Source organism: Nothobranchius furzeri, chromosome 17 (assembly GCF_043380555.1).
Source record: "Nothobranchius furzeri strain GRZ-AD chromosome 17, NfurGRZ-RIMD1, whole genome shotgun sequence".
Classification (NCBI taxonomy): Eukaryota; Metazoa; Chordata; class Actinopteri; order Cyprinodontiformes; family Nothobranchiidae; genus Nothobranchius; species Nothobranchius furzeri.
In genome coordinates this window covers 37363026-37381598 of record NC_091757.1, presented here as the reverse complement: position 1 = coordinate 37381598, position 18573 = coordinate 37363026, and the positions used below count along the sequence as shown (strand labels likewise).

The following is an 18573-nucleotide window of genomic DNA, read 5'->3' as shown; positions in this document are numbered from 1 at the left end:
ATCAAGATGCTGCAGATCTTCTACAAGTCTGTTGTTGAGAGTGTAATCTCTTCAGCCATCGTCTGTTGGGGGTAGCAGCATCAGAAGCAGGGACCTGAAAAGGCTCAACAGCCTAATAAAACAGGCTGGTTCTGTTCTGGGGACGACTGTGGAACCACTGGAGGAGATAGTGCAAAGAAGGATTCTCCAGAGAATCAAGAAAATTATGGACAACCCTGAGCATTCTCTTCACAAGACTGTCCGACAACAGAAGAGTGTCTTCAGTCAGAGGCTTCTTCGGTTTCGCTGCAACACTGACCGCTACTGGAGATCCTTCCTGCCAACAGCCATTGTAATATACAATAACTCTTTGATGACTTGATTATTATTATTATTATGAGCTACTACATCAATCAATTTCCCTCTGGGATTAATAAAGTATTTTTGAATTGAATTGAATTGAATTGAATTTAATTGAATTTAATTGAATTTGAGACTCGCCGAACGGCATTGAATTCACAGATAAAAAAGATGTGGGTTCAACTTTCATTTTGGAACAATTTTTCAAGCAAGGGAAGGGAAGCTCTGTGAAGCTGACAGACAAACCTTTGTCAGCTGTGCTGAAGAGAAAGTACAGAACCAAATTATTTAATTAATTTGCTGCGCGTTCTCCTGTCCTCTGTCCTCCGGGCCACACACACACACACACACACACACACACACACAAAGGACTGTTTCAGCTGTTATTTTCGTTAAGGAGTGTGCACGTACAGCATGCGCGCCTCGTGCACGAGCCTACCATTGAAGCTGCCGTTCCGCTTTTGGCCTGAGGGGGCAATCGCAAGCATAAAAATTCAAAACTCCGTAAAGTCCCTTTAATGAAAAAGTAACTAAGCAGTTATTTTTCTTGGTAATAAATTACTTTTATAATCTCGTAACTCAATAACTGAGTTACTTTTTGACAAAGTAATTAGTAACTATAACTAATTACTTTTTTAAAGTAACTTTCCCAACACTGCTTCAATGAATGTAAATTCACAGTAAATCTGCATTACTTTTACAGTAAATTACTGGACAATTTCCTCAGTTTGCATTGTAAATTCACAGAAAATAATTGTAAACTTGTACATTCATTTCACAGTACACCCTGTAAAAGTACGGGGTCTTGTTGTAATTAAGTACAGCAAAAGGTTGTAATTCCCCAGTAATTAACTGTAATATCACAATAATTGTGTTGTCAATAAAACTGTAAAATTACAGTAAAAAGTTCTGCTTTTACAAGAATACCCTGAAATATGACATTAAAAAATTACAGTAAATTGCTGAGTATATTTCACAGTATATTACTGTATTTCCTACTGTGAAAGTCATGCAAAATTTATCCAGTTATTTGCTGTAAATTCACAACGAAAAATTTCACAGTGTAGTCAGAAGAGCACATGTATGCGCTTGTATGTATGTATGCCCGGTAGTGTCATGGGCTGTGTCCGAATCCAGAGGTAGGATGCTTGTGAGTACGGGTCCTCGCCGGTCTAGCAAGGCCTGGTCCTTGCAAGACCGCTAAAACCGGATGTCAGCGGCTCTGAATTCGGACAGTACTAGCCTCGTTTTTATTCCCGCCCCCAGGTCACGTTGCCTAGCTACCGTGCGGCGGCAAACAGGCTAACAAGCTAGTAGCCACGTTGAAAATGGATCCACAGCAATATTTCATTTTATTTGTGGTTTTTGAGGAGCTGCGACGGCTCAATAAACGTCACCGGCCTTTGTATTTAAAGTTTAAAAATCATTTAGTCCTGTTATCTGCTAGAGTTACAAGTATTGTACTCATGATCTCCTTTTTTGCATATATCTGAATGTTAGTGATGTGACAGCCGTCGATTGAGCCAGCCCAGCAAACCCTTTTGATGGACGATGCAGTGGACAGTGAGATGAGACATCCAGAAGCACCCTCTGCAGACCACTCTGTCTGATGTTCCACTTGCCAACCAGAAACGTTCAGCCACGGATCTCGGTTCCTGCACTCCATCCACCTCGATCCATGTTTAGTAGATTTAGCAACACCACCAAAGACTCCCTGCTTTCCAAGTTTACTGTATATATTTTACTTTTATCTTTACTTTTATTCCTTACAGTGTTCCCTTACAATTTATTTACTATGTTTTTACTTGTTAAAAACTGAATAATAAAACTGTTAATGATCAAAAAAGAGTTATCAATTAATAGAAATTTTATTACATTCAAACAAATAACAAAAACATTCAAACACATATATAGAACCTGAACCAGAAGAAACTAAAAGAAAAAAAAAACCATTTCTCTGCCATCCTTTCCATCAATGCTAAAAATCTGTCCATCCTTCTTTCTCTCCTCTCCTCTGCTTCCCTCTGTTGTCTCATGTCCTCCCTGATCAGGTCAAGGAGCTCATCAGCCCTTCTCCTTTTTCTCCCTGATGAGGAGTCCGGCTTCCTTCCACCACTCTCCCTGTCCTCTGTCTCACCCACTGCTGCACTTGGCCCTGGAGTGTCCTCGAGAATGGAAGCAATAAGGACAGGAGGCATAGTGGAAGGCCTCTGTCCCAACACCTCGTCCATGGGGACAAACCAGGGCCAGGTTTCAGCAGTGGGCTTTCCGCTGACTCCCTCTCCTGACCCTGGATACTTGCAGTCCTACAGACAAAGGGAATTAGAATTACAAGGCTTTATTGTCATTTAACAACAGAGAACACTGTGGGCATAATGAAATTACAGATGCTCCTTAAAGGTACTGGTTCTGGATGAGAATAGAGAGGAATAGAAGAACAAAGTCATATTATAAATCATAGTTGATAAAACATGCAATAAACAATATTTTAATTTATCAAAATGGGAGATGAAAATTGTGTTCTGTGTTTTTTTACGCCTAAAATGAAATTAAAAACATTAAATCAGTAATGTGGTTTCTTAAGAATTAACTTAAATAAACATTAAACTTAGTTTTCGTTATTTTTGGCGTTCGTTACATGATTACATAAGATGCAAGCTCTTTTACGGTGAGTTTTTTCCTATTAGACTTTCAAGCAAGTTTACGGTGGGGTGTTAACCTTAAAACAAATGATGAGAAGCTTTATTCGCTAAATAAACACACACACACACACACACAAACGGGAATTATGACGGAACCACCATACAAGCTCGTTCTCGCTGATTTCTGCTTAAAATGTACTTATACAAACGACAAATGTCTATAAACAGAACCGCTTTCAGCTTAGTTTTCTACCGCTATTTTCTTTTAAAGAGCCTGCTGGGATCAAGCTAGTTTACGGTGGGTTTTTTCCTATTAAACATTCAAGCTGGTTTTCGGTGGGGCATGTTTTAGCCTTAAATTACATGAAAAAAAACAATTTGCGGTATTAGATCTTATATAAAAAACAAACCAAAAGTGCCCAAACACGTATTTTATTTTTTTGACCGCTATTTTTTTAACTAACTTACATTTTAAGCTGTACTGCTGTCCCGCTCCATCCGCCGTTGTTGCGAGTGTCGAGTCCAGCGGCCGGCGCGCAAAGCATGCTGGGATACCCTTGCTCCTGTGAGGATCCATCAGACCCATCCTCGAAATGTGGGTGGAGCGAGGACGCGTTTGAGGACGCGAGAATGAGGATTCTTGGAATTCGGACAGTACTCGTCGCTGCGCTTTGACGTCATCGACCTCAAAATGCGCTCTCACAAGCATCCTACCTCTAGATTCGGACTCAGCGGCGGTCTGCGTCTGCGTCTTCTCTCATGTGTCTCCTTGTGTTCTCCATCCATCTATAGGTTCCCCTTTTGTATCTGCTAGTGCCCTCTTGTGTCCTTGTCTATGTCTCCCTCATGTGTCTCCTTGTGTTCCTCATGTGTCCCCAGATCTGCAGCCCCTCTAGTCCCCCCCCCCCCCCAGGTCCTGTGCTCCCGTGGTCCCCCTTAGTCACGCCCCTGTAGTTTTTCTTTCTGTAGTGTTTTCCTTTAGTTTCAGCTGTTCATCTATTAGTCTCTTTTAGTGTGTTTCTTTCCCCCCACCGGTTCTTTAGTTCTCCTTCCTCAGATTATTAGTTAGTCATTTTGCTCTTCTTGCTTTTAGGTTTTGTCTTTAATCTTAGGTCATGTTATTTTTCTTCCTCTTCAACTCACTGCCCTCTCCTTGATTAATAATTGAGTTCACCTGATTTCTCTCCCCACACACCTGCAGCTCATCTCCCTCTCATCCTCCCCAGTGTATAAAACCCTGTCTGTGTCTCAATGTTTTGTCGGTTCATTGTTCGTGTCAGCCTTGTCTCGTTTGCTCGCTAGCTTCTAGTGTCTCTAGTTCTCTAGTGTTTTTGGATCTCTAGTTTTTGTCATTTGGATTTGTGGTTTTTGGCTCCCTGCCTTCTTTGATTACTCCTAAATAAAGGATTTTTATTTCATCTTCCACCTTTGCCTCATTCATCTGGTTTCTGCAACTTGGGTCCTAAACTTCCTCCTGCCCAACTTGTGACAGGTAGAATTTTTTACTCCTGCATCAGGCGCTGGTGTTATGTCAATTTGATTGAATGCTTACTTGAACATTTAGCAACGAAAACGAAATGGCAACAGACAAAAATAATGCAATCCCCAGAACAAAACGTTTGTGACACGTTTGTGTTATAATAATGATTAAGTAATTTTCTGGATTTTGAGACTGTAAATAAAGTTAATCTCAATGTATGGAAGTCACTTTAGCATAGTGGTTATAGCTTTGCTAGCTTATCATTTTACCGACTGTTCACCGCGGATTAATAAAACTTATAACGGATCACTATTATGGATCAAGCATAAACTGATGTTCATTCAGTTTTTATTTTATTAAATCACCATTGGTAAGAAGCTTACTCCATTCATTAAAATAAGAGCCATGTTGTCATGGTCTGCATCTGCGTCTTCCCTCATTTGTCTCCTTGAGTTCTCCATCCCTCTCTAGGTTCTCCTTTTGTGTCTCCTAGCACCCTCATGTGTCCTTGTCTGTGTCTTCCTCATGTGTTTCCTGGTGTTCTCCATTTTTTCCCAGATCTTCAGCCCTCTAGGTTTCCCTCCTCAGGTATCCCCCTCCCAGGTCCTGTGCTCCTGTGGTCCCCTTTAGTCACGCCCCTGTAGTTTTTCTTTCTGTAGTATTTTCCTTTAGTTTCAGCTCCCCCCTTAGAATATTAGTTATGTTTGCTGCCCTTCTGGTCTTTAGGTTTTTCTCTTAGGTCATTTTCCTTTAGCTACAGCTGTTCATGTTATTAGTCTCTTTAGTGTGTTTTTCCCATCGTTGTTTGAGGTTTTTCTCCCCCCCTTAGATTATTGGTTATGTTTCCTGCTCTTCTTGTCTTTAGGTTTTATTCTAAGGTCATGTTAGTTTCCTCCCTGATTAGTAATTGAGTTCACCTGGTCTCTCTCTCCCCACACACCTGCAGTTCATCTCCCTCTCATCCTCCCCAGTGTATAAAACCCTGTCTATGTGTCAATGTTTTGTCGGTCCATTGTTTGGTGTCAGCGTTGTTTTGGTCCTCGTCACTAGGTCTCTAGGTTTTGTGCTCTTTAAGTGAGCTCTCGTTCTCCAGAGTTTTAGGACATTGGTTTTTTGGCTTCCTGTCCTTTTGGAATTTTTGTTCTCCTTCCTAATAAAGGAATGTTTTCATTTACATCCACTCCTGCCTCATGTCGTTCTGGGTGTCTGCATTTTGGGTCCAAACCTCCTCCAGACTCGCAACGTGACACATGTATATTAGCAAAACTAAATTATGTTAGCTTTGTCTATTACCACCCAATTGCACAGTACAAGATATGTACGGTTAACTCCGTTTGTCTGACTGATTTAACGCAGCCTATACTTGCGCTGTTATTACAGCATCATTTAACCAGTAATTACCAGTAATATTATGAATATAACCCTTACATTTAACTACGTATGTTATTCAAAATGGCAAACTGACTGTGTCTCCTCGAAGAACAGCGAAAAACTATCCGATCCTTTGTCTTTTCCAAATAACCCAGTGGTTGAGTTAATAACACAACTAACTGACGCTGCTTTGACTGCTGTGTCACCGCTGTCTTCTCTTGGTCGATGTAGCGATGTTTTAAAACCTGTTCTACCTCAACTCTGACAGTATCGTGGGGAAATGGAGGATTGTCCATTTTTTCCAGACTTAATGCTATTTAAACCGGTCGGACATTCAATTTTCAAGCTGGAACCTGAAAAAGACACTTGAGCTAATTCTCAATGTGGCATGCAGTTTTGCCATTTAATCTATGCTAAGCAGTTTTAACGTTTATATTTGGGAAATCCGTTATATAACATTTATTCTATAGAAAATCGTTTTTAGCATCACTTGGCAAACAAAATATTTTCCAGATATCTATAAATATAAAAATCTATTGTTGTGACTAAAAATTAACAATCCAGATATACATAATAGCAGATTTACTGTCTTACTATCAACAATTTTGGTATATGATGCAACCATGACTAATAAAAAAACATGCAATTCTTGCTAGTCACTTAGCAATCAAAACCAGTAAACAGAAAAGTGGCAACCACATTTAGGCCCACCTAATAATAAAAATTATAATACATGCTAACTTATTATAAAGTTATTATACCACAATTATTTAGTAAAGCAATCTTTAAAAAATAAGAAACTTAACTTGATCATTTATCCTCTGAGTCCTGCTCCTTTGTCACTCGTGAAAAAAGTCTCTCAAAGAAAAATGAAACTTTTATAGTATAAATAACCCAGCAGTTGAGTTATAATTGCCCAGGGGTTTGGTTACTGTATCTGGTCTAGTGACCCAGCATAGTAACCCAGTAGCTGTGTGGAATTAAACTACCCAACAAAAGTTTAAATTACCCAATGACAGTACCCAACAGCTTCAACCCTGTGTTTGGGTTGAGAAAACAACCCAATGTTTTTTAGTGCGTTGTGGACGTCTGTGCAGGACTTATTCAGAAGGGAACTGGTCCACTTTGTTGGAAGGTTAAGAGTGGCTCTAACATAAAGTTGTTGGAGTCTGAAGCGCATCTATAAGCCAAATAAGTGACACCTTTAAAAATAAGTTGACCCAAAGCAAAAAAGCTAACACCCGTAGCCACAAAGAGTAGGCGTTTTGCATAGGAGCCCCACCGACTTCCCTCGTCAGTAGAAGCAGGCGCTGTCTCTTGAGAATCAGTAAGAGATTCAATACCTTCCGGCTGCTCGGTTGAATCCAAGTTCTCAGATATCACAGCTGTTCCATCGAAGAAAAGATTTTGTTTGTACTGAACCTGATCTAAGTTGGCAAATGATGCTTGTTCTTTCTTTTGGGATGCAGTTGGTACTTCTGAGGTAGAGCAAGGTCTCTGTTCCTCAGATGCTGTCTGGGCTTCAAATTCAGTTTTCCCAGAGACATGTTCTTGTTCATGTTGCTCAGCCTCAGCAGAAAACATGTCAATTTGAACTGATTCTGCAGTCCTTAGTTCAGGAGTAGGGCTGGTTTGATGCCTGGCAGATTCAATAAGATCCCAAGAATTATCTAAATCTATGTGAACATTTTGCTGTTCAGACACAACTGATTGTTCGTGTCTGTGTTCACTCTTCTCAGCTCCATCACAGAAAAGATTTTGTTTGTACTGAACCTGATCTAAGTTGGCAAATGATGCTTGTTCTTTCTCTTGGGATGCAGTTGGTACTTCTGAGGTAGAGCAAGATCTCTGTTCCTCAGGTGGAGTCTGGACTTCAAATATTGAGCCCAGGAGTGTGTCCTGTCTTTTCTCGTGGCACTCAATGACCTCTTGCTCAGATTCTGAAGCCACAGATTGCAAAGGAATGTCGTCTTGGTGCAGCTCGAAAGCAATCGGGTTGTTATGTTGGTCCGATTCGGCAGCAGAGGTTTCTCCTTTTGCTAAATCTGACCTTTTTTGCAGCTGGATTGCATCTAAGTCCTCCTGTATGACAAATGCTAGATCCCAGAAAGGATTATGTTTGTAATCTACCTTCTCTGAGTTCACAGATAATGTACCCTTCTTTTCTTGGGTTGCGGTTGTCACTTTCATGGTTGAGCAAGGTCTCTGTTCCTCAGGTGGAGTCTGGACTTCAAATATTGAGCCCAGGAGTGTGTCCTGTCTTTTCTCGTGGCACTCAATGACCTCTTGCTCAGATTCTGAAGCCACAGATTGCAAAGGAATTTCGTCTTGCTGTAGCTGGAAAGCAATCGGGTTGGTATGTTGGTCCGATTCGGCAGCAGAGGTTTCTCCTTTTGCTAAATCTGACCTTTTTTGCAGCTGGATTGCATCTAAGGCCTCCTGTATGACAAATGCTAGATCCGAGAAAGGATTATGTTTGTAAACTACCTTCTCTGAGTTCACAGATAATGTACCCTTCTTTTCTTGGGTTGCGGTTGTCACTTTCAAGGTAGAGCAAGGTCTCTGTTCCTCAGATGCTGTCTGGGCTTCAAATTCAGTTTTCCCAGAGACATGTTCATGTTGCTCAGCCTCAGCAGAAAACATGTCAATTTGAACTGATTCTGCAGTCCTTAGTTCAGGAGTAGGGCTGGTTTGATGCCTGACAGATTCAATAAGATCCCAAGAATTATCTAAATCTATGTGAACATTTTGCTGTTCAGACACAACTGATTGTTCGTGTCTGTGTTCACTCTTCTCCGCTTTAGTAGGAAACGTTTCCTTTGAAACAGTTAGCTGTTTTATTACAGGCTGAACCTGATTAGAAAGATGGGGAGTCCCTCCCACTAGAGCTGGGTTTTTAACCAATAATTGCTTCTGTTTAGTCATCCGTCTTCTTGAATTCTGTTTACTTTCCTGGTCAGTCTCTTCGTCACTCTTAGATGATGAAAATGAACGATCTATTACCCTACTGGTTCCCGAGGTGCTTGGCCGTCCACACCCACACGGTCGATCATTTCTACCGTCCAAAAACATGTCATGTCTGTGCCTGCTTGGCTCAGTCTCTGTTGAAAACGATGATTGCTCCTGAGATTTTTTTCCAGCTTGAAACTGGTGGTATGATTTTTGTAAAAACGTTCTAATTTTAGCATGTTGTTCAGATGAGAGCCGATCATTTCTACCGTCCAAAAACATGTCATGTCTTTGCCTGCTTGGCTCAGCCTCTGTTGAAAACGATGATTGCTTCTGAGATTTTTTTCCAGCTTGAAACTGGTGGTATGATTTTTGTAAAAACGTTCTAATTTTAGCATGTTGTTCAGATGAGAGCCGATCATTTCCCCTTTCTGAAAAATAAAGTCTACGAGATTCGCCTGGAGTCTCATCTACAGGCTTTCTTTGAGACATGTTATCTCTAAAAGTTGAGTTTCAGCAGAAGTGAAAGTGACTGCTCTAAACGAGATTTTAGTCTGACAGATCTGACCTATATGTTGCGTATGTCTAGTGACGTCACACAGGCATAGGAATGCGCGCCTTTGATCTATGTACATGCAAATGACAACACGCGCATTGCATTCGGACTTATTGCGCATGCGCACGCATACGTATACAGACTTGTACGCAGTAGACGGATGTACGCAATGCACGTGGGTAATTTGTTGAGCAGTAGTGTTTTGAATCAGAGAACAGTCAGCTGACGTTAATTCAGCTCACGTGCTCCCTCCGCTAAACATCAACCTCCTGCTTCATCACACCAGATAAACTACACAGGTAACAAATCACGCTGGTGTTTTCCACACAATCAGAGTCGCTCTTTGTTCAATTCCACATTTGAGAAATCAGAAACAAGCAAAGCAGAATACTTCCTGAAATTAAAAGGCGGAAATTTCTAAATCAAATGGTAGGATTTTTGAGAAAAACATGAATGTAGTTGCTGTAGTTATGTAAGCTGTTTTTACAGGACCGTTTTCAAAACGGGATTTGCCGCGGCTCCCTGGGGAGGATAAAGGTCGTTTATAAGATCAGACCGTAGCGGTAATGTGGCGCAATCGTGGCGATTTTATAAAAGATTATGTGATGGCGGCATAAAGGGGGTATGGGGGCGGTCTCTGCGCTGCCGCAGACTTCCGTTTATCTTGGACATAACTTGCTTTTCATTGCGATTGAAGCCGTGATCGTTTTTTTTAACAAGCAGCTGATAACGGTGTCTGTCCCCATCAGTCCCTGTGCAGTCTCTGCTGATCTGAGCTTCAGCTCTAACACAGAGGCAGTGGCGCAAAAAGTGGGTATGCAGTGTATGTGAAGCATAGGGGCGCCGCAAGCATTGTACCGGTATGTCGTGCTGAAGACAGAGCTGAGCAGGAAGGCGAAGCTCTGAAAAGATCCGTTTCTCGTTCACACTGAGTTGAGGTGGCTCGGGCATCTGGTTAGGATACCTCCTGGACGCCTCCCTGGCGAGGTTTTCTGGGCCCATCCAACTGGGAAGAGGTGCAAGGGAGGAACCAGGACACGCTGGAGGGACTATAAGTAAAGACATATAATTGAGGACAACTTTGCTCCCTGGTCAGGGAGATATTTTCAGTGCTCCAAGCAGACATTTGACAGCCTTTTGTCCTGAACTCCAGATAATGCAGGTTTGAACCGTCTCTGGAGCAGCCTGGAGACTGTGTTTGGCAGCTGTTTGGACCTCTGCTAAAGCAGTTGTTAATCTTTTGGTTATACCAGCTGTGTGAGCGGTTCCTTTAGAAGAGAGACAGCATGCAAATTACCAAAATTAAAAGAAGTCTTTGATTATGCTGAATAAAACAATGACAGCTGTATCTATTTTGCATTCACTGTCTCTCTCTTTTGAGTCTCCAGGACTGTTTTTTGGTATTTTAGTTTTTTCTGGTTACAGAACCAACCAGAACAAAATATATGAAAACAAAAGGTTTCATCAGTTCATGACTCATCCTCACAAATACTAGCCTGGGGCAACAGGATGTAATTCATGAGGCATGTTGATCTTCAACCTGTCCTATCACTGGAAGGAGACAGGCCTGGGACGAGGGGGCAGATGTCATCATTCGTGGCAGGGATGCTAATAACAGACCAACAGATCCTGCTGTTGGGTTGAATTTAGCATCACTATTATTGTAATTCCTTCACTTATTTTGATTGAATCTTGGACTAAATAGAAAATGATTCTGCATTGTGTCTTTTTCAGGCACTGAATGAAGGCATTGACTATGGAGAGCAGCTTGTAGCAAACAACCCAGGCTGGATGCTGATCTCTCAGTAATACCTGTCTTACCGTCAGCTGTCTTCTACACGTAGAATGCCTACAGTGGCTGGGTGAGGTGATATGGCTGATAAAAGGTTCATTACCACAGAGCATATCTAGTAATTTACATCATAAATCAGGTTGTCCACGCTGGTGTAAGTGACTGTAGAGAGTAACATTTCTGTACACAGGGAGGGTCACACATCTCTGGTGAAGGAGCTGAAGCGAGACCAGAAAGAGAAGGCTGGAGTGGTCGTGCTGTCTGTGGGAGGCAAAGGCTTGCTGAACGCAATGGTGGAGGGACTCCGCCGCGCCGGCTGGGCAGACGTACCAGTTGTAGCCATGGAAACCGAGGGAGCGCACAGCCTCAAAGCAGCCATGAATGCTGGGCGGCTTGTAACTTTACCTGCAGTTACAAGGTACTAATTCCTCTCATTTAGGAAAAAAATAAAAATCTAAATAATCCATTCCAATTTTTTTTCTCATCTCATGCTTGCAATTTTGCAACCACACTGGGCCTGGTGAGGGTTTCATCAGCACAGACAAAACAACTGGTGGAGGAGCACACGGTTTTCTCAGAGGCCTCCGATCAGGAGGCTGTGAAAGTTGTTGAACGTTTTTAGGTGAGTAAAAACCTGCCTCTGATTCCATGAGAAGATATTGGACCATCAAACTGAGCTCTGCTGGGTTTTTCTCCTCCTCCAGATGAGAAGATCTTGGTGGAGGCTGCCTGTGGTGCTGCTCTAGCAGCTGTGTACAGTGACGCTATCAAAAGACTGCAGGGTGAGGGCAAGCTGGCTCTGCAGCAGGAGCAAGGCCCAGTGCTGGTGGTCGTGTGTGGGGTAACACCAGCACAGAGCAGCTTCAGATGCTAAAGAAACACACGATTGTGGCTGCTTGGTGGATTTTTGGGTGCTTTAAATGTGTTTAGAGTTACGTAGTGAAAGATTCATTAACACAGGACAAAAGCTGTACATGAAGACATTTCTTTATTATGACACAGAAATCTCAAATGCCATTCAATTCTTTACATCTGTAGAATCCATTTTAGATATGTTACGTTTCTCATGTGCAGAGGTAAGACAGTAAAAGTTAAGTTAATGCAACCATAAATAATTGTAATAAATATCAAGTAAATGTACAGCACACGTTTAATCGCAACACCTCATTGTATGGATATGTCCTTTTATAACCTTGTGTAACCTCGCTCATAGAGGAGCAGGTCAAAGAGAGAGAGCAACCCAGTTAGCAGCGGTTAAATCATCCTTCAGAAGAAGCTAAACTGATCCGGTTTAAAGCGGTCCGGTTCAGCTGTCGGTTCTGTTGAAGTAAAATGGAGATTTTACTCACACAAGAAAACGTGTTTCACCATGTGCAGAAGAAACTGAAACCATCTGAGTACGAGACAAATAATGACCAAGATTGTTTTTTTCTTTAAAATTCATAAAAAGTAGCAACACAACAAACTGGATATCCAACAGACATCTTCTAGTTTGTTCATCTCAGAATCTTTTGTTCTTTTGGAAGAGTAGTGCAAACCAAAACTAATATATGGAGGTGAAGAGGAAAAAAAAAGGCTTCTGTCAAACATTACCTCAGTCTATTTACATTTTCTAGCTCATATGTTTTTACACTGCTAAACATTTGGTTATGAGAGAAAGAAAATGGGAAAAACTTCATTTTGACAAAGAAAATCTATGAAAAGGCAAAACTCAAGAAATCCAGCTGCTCGTTCCTCCAGTGTAGACTGATCCTGATTAAGGGTCACATGACTTCAATCACCATTTACTGGGTTTACATTGGCATGAATTAGAAGTGTCCTTCAGCAGGTCATGTTTTCATCAAACAGGCAGTAAAACGTAGGCGTCATCCTGATCACACCTGCTTCTACATCAGCTGATGTTGTCAGAACCAAGGCATCAACAGAAATCCTCTTTTTCAGGTCGTACCTTCTAAAAATGTCAGATGTTCCTTTTTGGTTCACATCATCATCACACACAACCAGCTGAATCCTCCTAACAGAGGCTCAGACAGCAAAGGCATGCCTCTGAGCATCGGCCGTTAAAGAGGGATCCGGAGGGAAGAGGCTCGGTAAAGCATCAGGAGCAGACATGTTTGACAGTTGCCTTTAAGGCAGGGTCAACTCCAGCATCTCAGTGAATAAGTAAGCTATTTCAGCAAATAAATACACAGCGGTAAAGTGCTGATCTGAAGTCGTCAGGTTAAGCAGACTCAACCTTATTCAACTTAAAAACAAGGCAGGGAAAAAGGAACAAGAACGAAAACTATCACAGCTCTTTTACTTCAATGCCTTCCTCAATCAGTGCAACCAGGGTGAGTGCAGGTTCAGATCACATTCCCTGACATATCGAAAAGCAAAATCTGGATCAAATTCAATAAAAATAAAGAGGTTGATAAAGCATGTAATGCCAAACACTGTAAAAACTCTGTCTTGTTTGTGCAGCAGAGGAGAGTCCAGAGGGTTTTAGGAATAAAATCAAATATAAGGGACAGTTGTTGAGGATGTGTGGGAATGTTGGGTCTTCCTAGCCGCTCAGAGGGTCCTCGCGGTAGTGGATAGCGTAGCGCAGCTTCTCCAGCATCACGTCCAGGGAGCTGTACTGAGGAAGTTTGACCATGAACATACATGTCTCCACGCGGATGTAGCGGGAGTCAGGCTGGCCTGTGGAGGAAATAAACAAGTTTATAACTGGGATGCCTATCGATCTGCAGAAGGCAAAAGAGATCCTGTGTAATAAGTGTCAAAGGTAATCTTAGTAACTGGTAACTTTTATGTTATTAATGTCTGCAAACTTAGTATCTTGGTAACTGTACAGGCCAAAATACAAGTCATGCTACCTCAACTGGAGTAGGTAATAAAAACAACAGCTTGTTTTCTCATCACCGTCAGCACTTTCTGCACAAGGGGCACTGATACAAGAGATAAAGCACTGGGGTGCGAGAGCTCGCCAGCCTAACCTGCAGCTCCGTCGGGAGGGGCGATCTTCATGGGGTACGGGGGCACGTGGGCGGTATCTGGCCCTCCGTCTTTACACGGGCAGGTGAACGGGATGCGCTCTTGGTTGCATGCAAACTTGATGAACTTGCAGAGTTCTTCCTGAGTGAACATCTCCAGGGCGGTCCAGAAGAACTCAATGTGCTGGTCAGTCTCCATTAGACCCACTTGATACATAGTGTGAGCCTGTGGAGGGAGAAGGAAGGGAATAGCGATCTCATTCTTTATGCACAACTATGAAGCTTGTTTGCTTCTAATGCATTCAAACAAACTTTGTGAGGTTCTTTTAAACCGATAAATAATTCACCTTGAGGAACTCCAAGTTGATGTAAGGCAAGCCACATGTGCGCAGCTCAATCTCCAGAGGACTGAGCATAGTAAGAAGCTGCAGGGGAATGATGGCACTGAGCCCAGCGCGTACTGCCGTCATACACTCCACGTTCTCCAACTCCCTCAGGCGAAGGCTTCTCACCGCCCGAGCATACACGTCCTTGTTCTCCCAACTTCACACACATAAAAGGAGAGCATGACTGGGACAATAAGCTTAAACTACATAAACAAAGGCCGTGACCTGTGATCTGAGCTGCAGCCCACCTGACAGCAAAGCTGCGTCCACCCTGACACAGCTCCACCTCTTCGCCCGTCATAGTGACGTAGGTAAAGGTGCAGCACGGTCGGCTGGGAGAGTCCGGGCTTTCTCCTGAGTGGTGCTGGGAGGAGATTTCAGCACACAGGGCCTCCAGCTCACTCTCATCAGTCACCTGCAGCAGTGAAGAACAGCAGCATGTTGTACTAATGCCAGGGTATCTGCAGGTTTAAGGGAGCCAAATTTAAGACTTTTTAAGACCTTTTTTAAGGCCACTTTGACCAAATTGAAGCTATTTTTAAAAATTTAATTTCTGCTATAATTTCCAGCTATTACTTGGAACCGGTGCTAACCATGTCGCGAATGTGGGATTAACCATCCATTTACCATTAAACTTGCACTTCTCCATGGCGCAAGCTCCCACTAGCTTAACCAGCTAATGTGCTCATCTAAAAATTGCCCCTTTTCACAACCAACTGAATGTGTACGGTTCCGCATACGCCAACATCACACACAAAAAAATGCTGAACACTTACTAGAAATTCACGAAAATATCATAGAAATAAAATAATCTAGTTTATTGGGTCTTTGGTAATTTAACCCTTTGATGCATAATGGTCACTACAGTGGACAGGTACTCAAAATTGTTATTTATTTGTTTTTGCTATTAAGCACAGCTGTTGAAGACTTTATTGCATTTGAGCCCCTCCGTTTGGACTTCAGTAAGCCAAGCCAACATATTTCATGCTCAGAATGCACGCTGTCCACTGAGGTGGACATGTAATAAATTATTTGTAAATCATAAAATTTTACAAAAAATATTTGTTGAAATTTGTTTCATTCACACCTAAAGATGAATGAAATTTAAAAAAAAAAAAATCATGGTTGAAGATTTCATAATTCATGCATCAGAGGGTTAAGACCTTTGGAAACAGTATTTAAGGATTATTTGTCACTTTTAAGGATTTTCAAGGCCTTAAATTTGGAAAAGTAAATTTAAGACTTTTTAAGGACCCGCGGATACCCTGTAATGCGTATTTTGACAGAATACGAATTAGTTTACAAATGCAACAGTCAGACTGAGCTGTATCTCAAAAACAGTGATGAATTATGAAAGGCTACTATCTTTACATTTTCAAACTTCTTGACATAGTTGTAGGTGAGCATGTCGGCTTCCTGCAAGTCCTGCTCCGGGTCAAGAGGCTCGCCAACAAGGCCCTTCCAAAAACAGCCCAGGAGGTCCAAAGGAAGCGGGACATCGGCACGGATGGCTATGCCTAGAAGCTGGCCAAAGAAGTGCAACAGCTGCTCTTCTGCATAGCTGATCGGACTGGGAGTCAGGATGCATTTCCCCTGATAACAACAGCAAAACCACAAGAGGCTTTGTGAACCAGACCATCAGTTTTATGCTAACATTTATACATTTTTTTTCCGCCTGCTGTTGATTTCAGAAGTGATGCAAAGATACCTTTGTAGAAAACAGTGATGGAACACTGGTAGCCAGTATGAGAATGTGACAAGCACAATACATCTGGCTGGGGTGATCGAAAACAGCGGAAATACAAGCTATTAAAAAGGTTACCTTGTTACGGTTGGCTGCAGCACTGGGACACGGAAGCAGCAGGGACAGTGCAGAGCTCTGTAACTCCTTACACACCTGCCACAGGAAGTGTCGAAACGATCCACCTGGATAGAAACATAGACAGGAAAAATCTTCGTACGATAAAAAGGAAGGACACAAAATACGACTACAAAAGTGAAGGAGAAATTCTCACTTGTGCCGTGGACTTCTTCTCCAGTGAAGCGGATGTTGAAGGCATACGTTGGGTCTCCGCCGCTGGCCAGTTTCACACACAGCTGGGATGACGGCACACAGGACAGCTGGCGTGCAGCCTGACAGAAATACGTGTTCTCTGATGATCGGATTTCACCTGCAGAACAAATGTTGGATACAATTTTTTGAACGTACAATTAAAAGTGAGAAAAAGACAAAGGCGAGAGGAAAGTCTACCTCCAACAATCTCTAAAGGGTCCAGTGTAATCTCTGGAGCAGCATGGTCAGCTGTTCGCTGCACCGTGGCGTTCAGTACTCTGTTCATTACGGTCACCTTGGTGTCGTAGAAGATTAGACCTGAAACCAGCAGACAGCAGTGGGTGAGGATTTCAAATAAAATCTCAGTTAAAGGTGCAGTATGTAAGAACATCGTGAGAATTTTGCTGTGAGAAAATCTCAAGAGTCTAATGTTTCAGTCATTTTGGAAGGAAGGTTAAACTGAAACATTTTTCATATCCAGCTGGCTGCTGGATTGTCAGTTTTTCTCCTTTCAAAGTAAGGAGGGACGAAACTGTTTACCATCAGTGAGTGAGGGGCTGCCGTGCCTCTTCAGAGCTAAAACTGCAGCAATGATTGCATTAACCAAATTTTACCCTGAGATGTCATTTTTACTTCATACATAATGCACCTTTAAATTGAAACAGGTTACTTAATTTTATTCACAATTGGAAAAAAATGGGATCCATTTAATTCTACAAGTCGCCCTGTGGTCTTTTGTTGTTTGCCTTTAGAGAACCCCTGTGGGTAACGCTTCCTTTTACAGTCCCCTAATTACTAAGTACTTACATGGTAATTACATGGTAAGTAAATGTGTATTATTGTGTAATTAAAGTGTATAATTGTAAAAAAGTGTAATTATTGTGTAAAGCAGTATTTGCTGGGAATGATGAATAAAAACAAAAACCAGAATTGAACCTCAGTTACATGGTAATAACTTTAAAAATTCTGAAACAATAATACACTTTAACTTGCTATGTAATTACCATGTAAGTACTTAGTAATTAGGGGACTGTAAAAGGAAGCGTTACCCACCTGTGTTTGTAGGACAGACAGAGAGATGCTGCACTGATGTTGTGTGTGAGGCAATACAATGAATAGCTTTCTTTTTGGTTATGTAACGTTGTAACGTTGATCAGTTAGGAGCAAAACATCATCTCCCACTCAGACTCGCTTCTCCAGAACAGAGGTTCTGAACTGACATCGCACCAACACACACTCCATCTCACATTCATTCCATCAGCATCCATCACTAGAGAGATCGTTCTGTTAAACTGTTTAAAATCATTTAGATAATAAATTTTGCTTAAATGTTGGAGGTCTCTCTCCCTTCTCTTGTCTCTCAGTTCATGCAAAATGTATTCAATTTCCCTGTAATAAAAAGAACCACTCTTCTGATTTAAAAAGCCCAGTGTCCAGAGATGGGGTCTATACTAGGTATGGATCATTAATATCTCTGGTCATTAATCAAAATGTAATTCTTAGCATCCATTACATTATCAATAGTGTCAAATCCAAAAGGGTTCAAATGAAGACATCTGTACTTTGGTTTCTTGAAGACACCTCACTTGTCATCTGAGGAGCTTTGTCAATTCTGGCTGGAATATGGGAGAGCAGGGGCGGCGTTAGGCCCGGCTACTTGGGCTGAAGCCCCGGATGTTTTATGAAAAGCCCCGGATCCAAATCGCGTAAGTAACATGCAGTACCAAAGTCCAACAGAGAGGGAGCAGCTGGCAGTAGTTTGTATACAGCCTGCCTGAGCCTCCGCCACTGAAGAAGAAGCCCTTCAGCAGCCGGCTTCTTCTACACTCTGCCTGAAATGCATGTGTGAAGATGGACATAAGGATGTTTTTTAGACCAAAAGTACCACGACAGAACCCCAGCTTTGATGAGACTGGTGCTGACTCAGGTTTGTGAGTCTTATTTGAAAATATTTGTTGTGCTGCTGGTTTGCCTAAAGTTAGCTTACTATCAGGTAAAGTTGTTGGAGAAAGAAAGGGAATATTTACTAT

General features: G+C 41.9%; 2 protein-coding genes across 6 annotated transcripts in view; one reads left to right on the top strand and one right to left on the bottom strand.

The window, feature by feature from the left end:
- The first annotated feature begins 9512 nt into the window (after positions 1-9512).
- LOC129152962 (L-serine dehydratase/L-threonine deaminase) lies at positions 9513-11972 on the top strand. Of its 3 annotated transcripts, none has more exons than XM_054731381.2 (5): positions 9513-9636; positions 11072-11199; positions 11320-11547; positions 11666-11751; positions 11834-11972. In XM_054731381.2, the coding sequence occupies exons 2-4, from the start codon at positions 11183-11185 to the stop codon at positions 11739-11741; spliced, it is 321 nt and encodes a 106-aa protein (XP_054587356.2). In that variant the 5' UTR covers positions 9513-9636; positions 11072-11182; the 3' UTR covers positions 11742-11751; positions 11834-11972. The 3 variants fall into 3 exon arrangements, with proteins under 3 accessions (XP_054587356.2, XP_070402558.1, XP_070402559.1); XM_070546457.1 differs by having other exon boundaries at positions 11655-11751; XM_070546458.1 differs by having other exon boundaries at positions 9540-9636; positions 11072-11223; positions 11655-11751.
- Positions 11973-13444: 1472 nt separating this feature from the next.
- The window catches only part of LOC107393707 (probable E3 ubiquitin-protein ligase HECTD4), a 48172-nt gene continuing 43043 nt past the window's right edge, over positions 13445-18573 (bottom strand). For all 3 annotated transcript variants that reach the window (XM_054731379.2, XM_070546456.1, XM_054731380.2), the window contains exons 69-76: positions 16742-16861; positions 16506-16661; positions 16313-16416; positions 15862-16083; positions 14739-14905; positions 14452-14647; positions 14108-14330; positions 13445-13811 (exon numbers count right to left, since the gene is read on the bottom strand). In XM_054731379.2, the coding sequence (XP_054587354.2) occupies positions 13675-13811; positions 14108-14330; positions 14452-14647; positions 14739-14905; positions 15862-16083; positions 16313-16416; positions 16506-16661; positions 16742-16861 (1325 nt within the window). In that variant the 3' untranslated portion in view covers positions 13445-13674. The remainder of the gene's footprint in view (positions 13812-14107; positions 14331-14451; positions 14648-14738; positions 14906-15861; positions 16084-16312; positions 16417-16505; positions 16662-16741; positions 16862-18573) is intronic.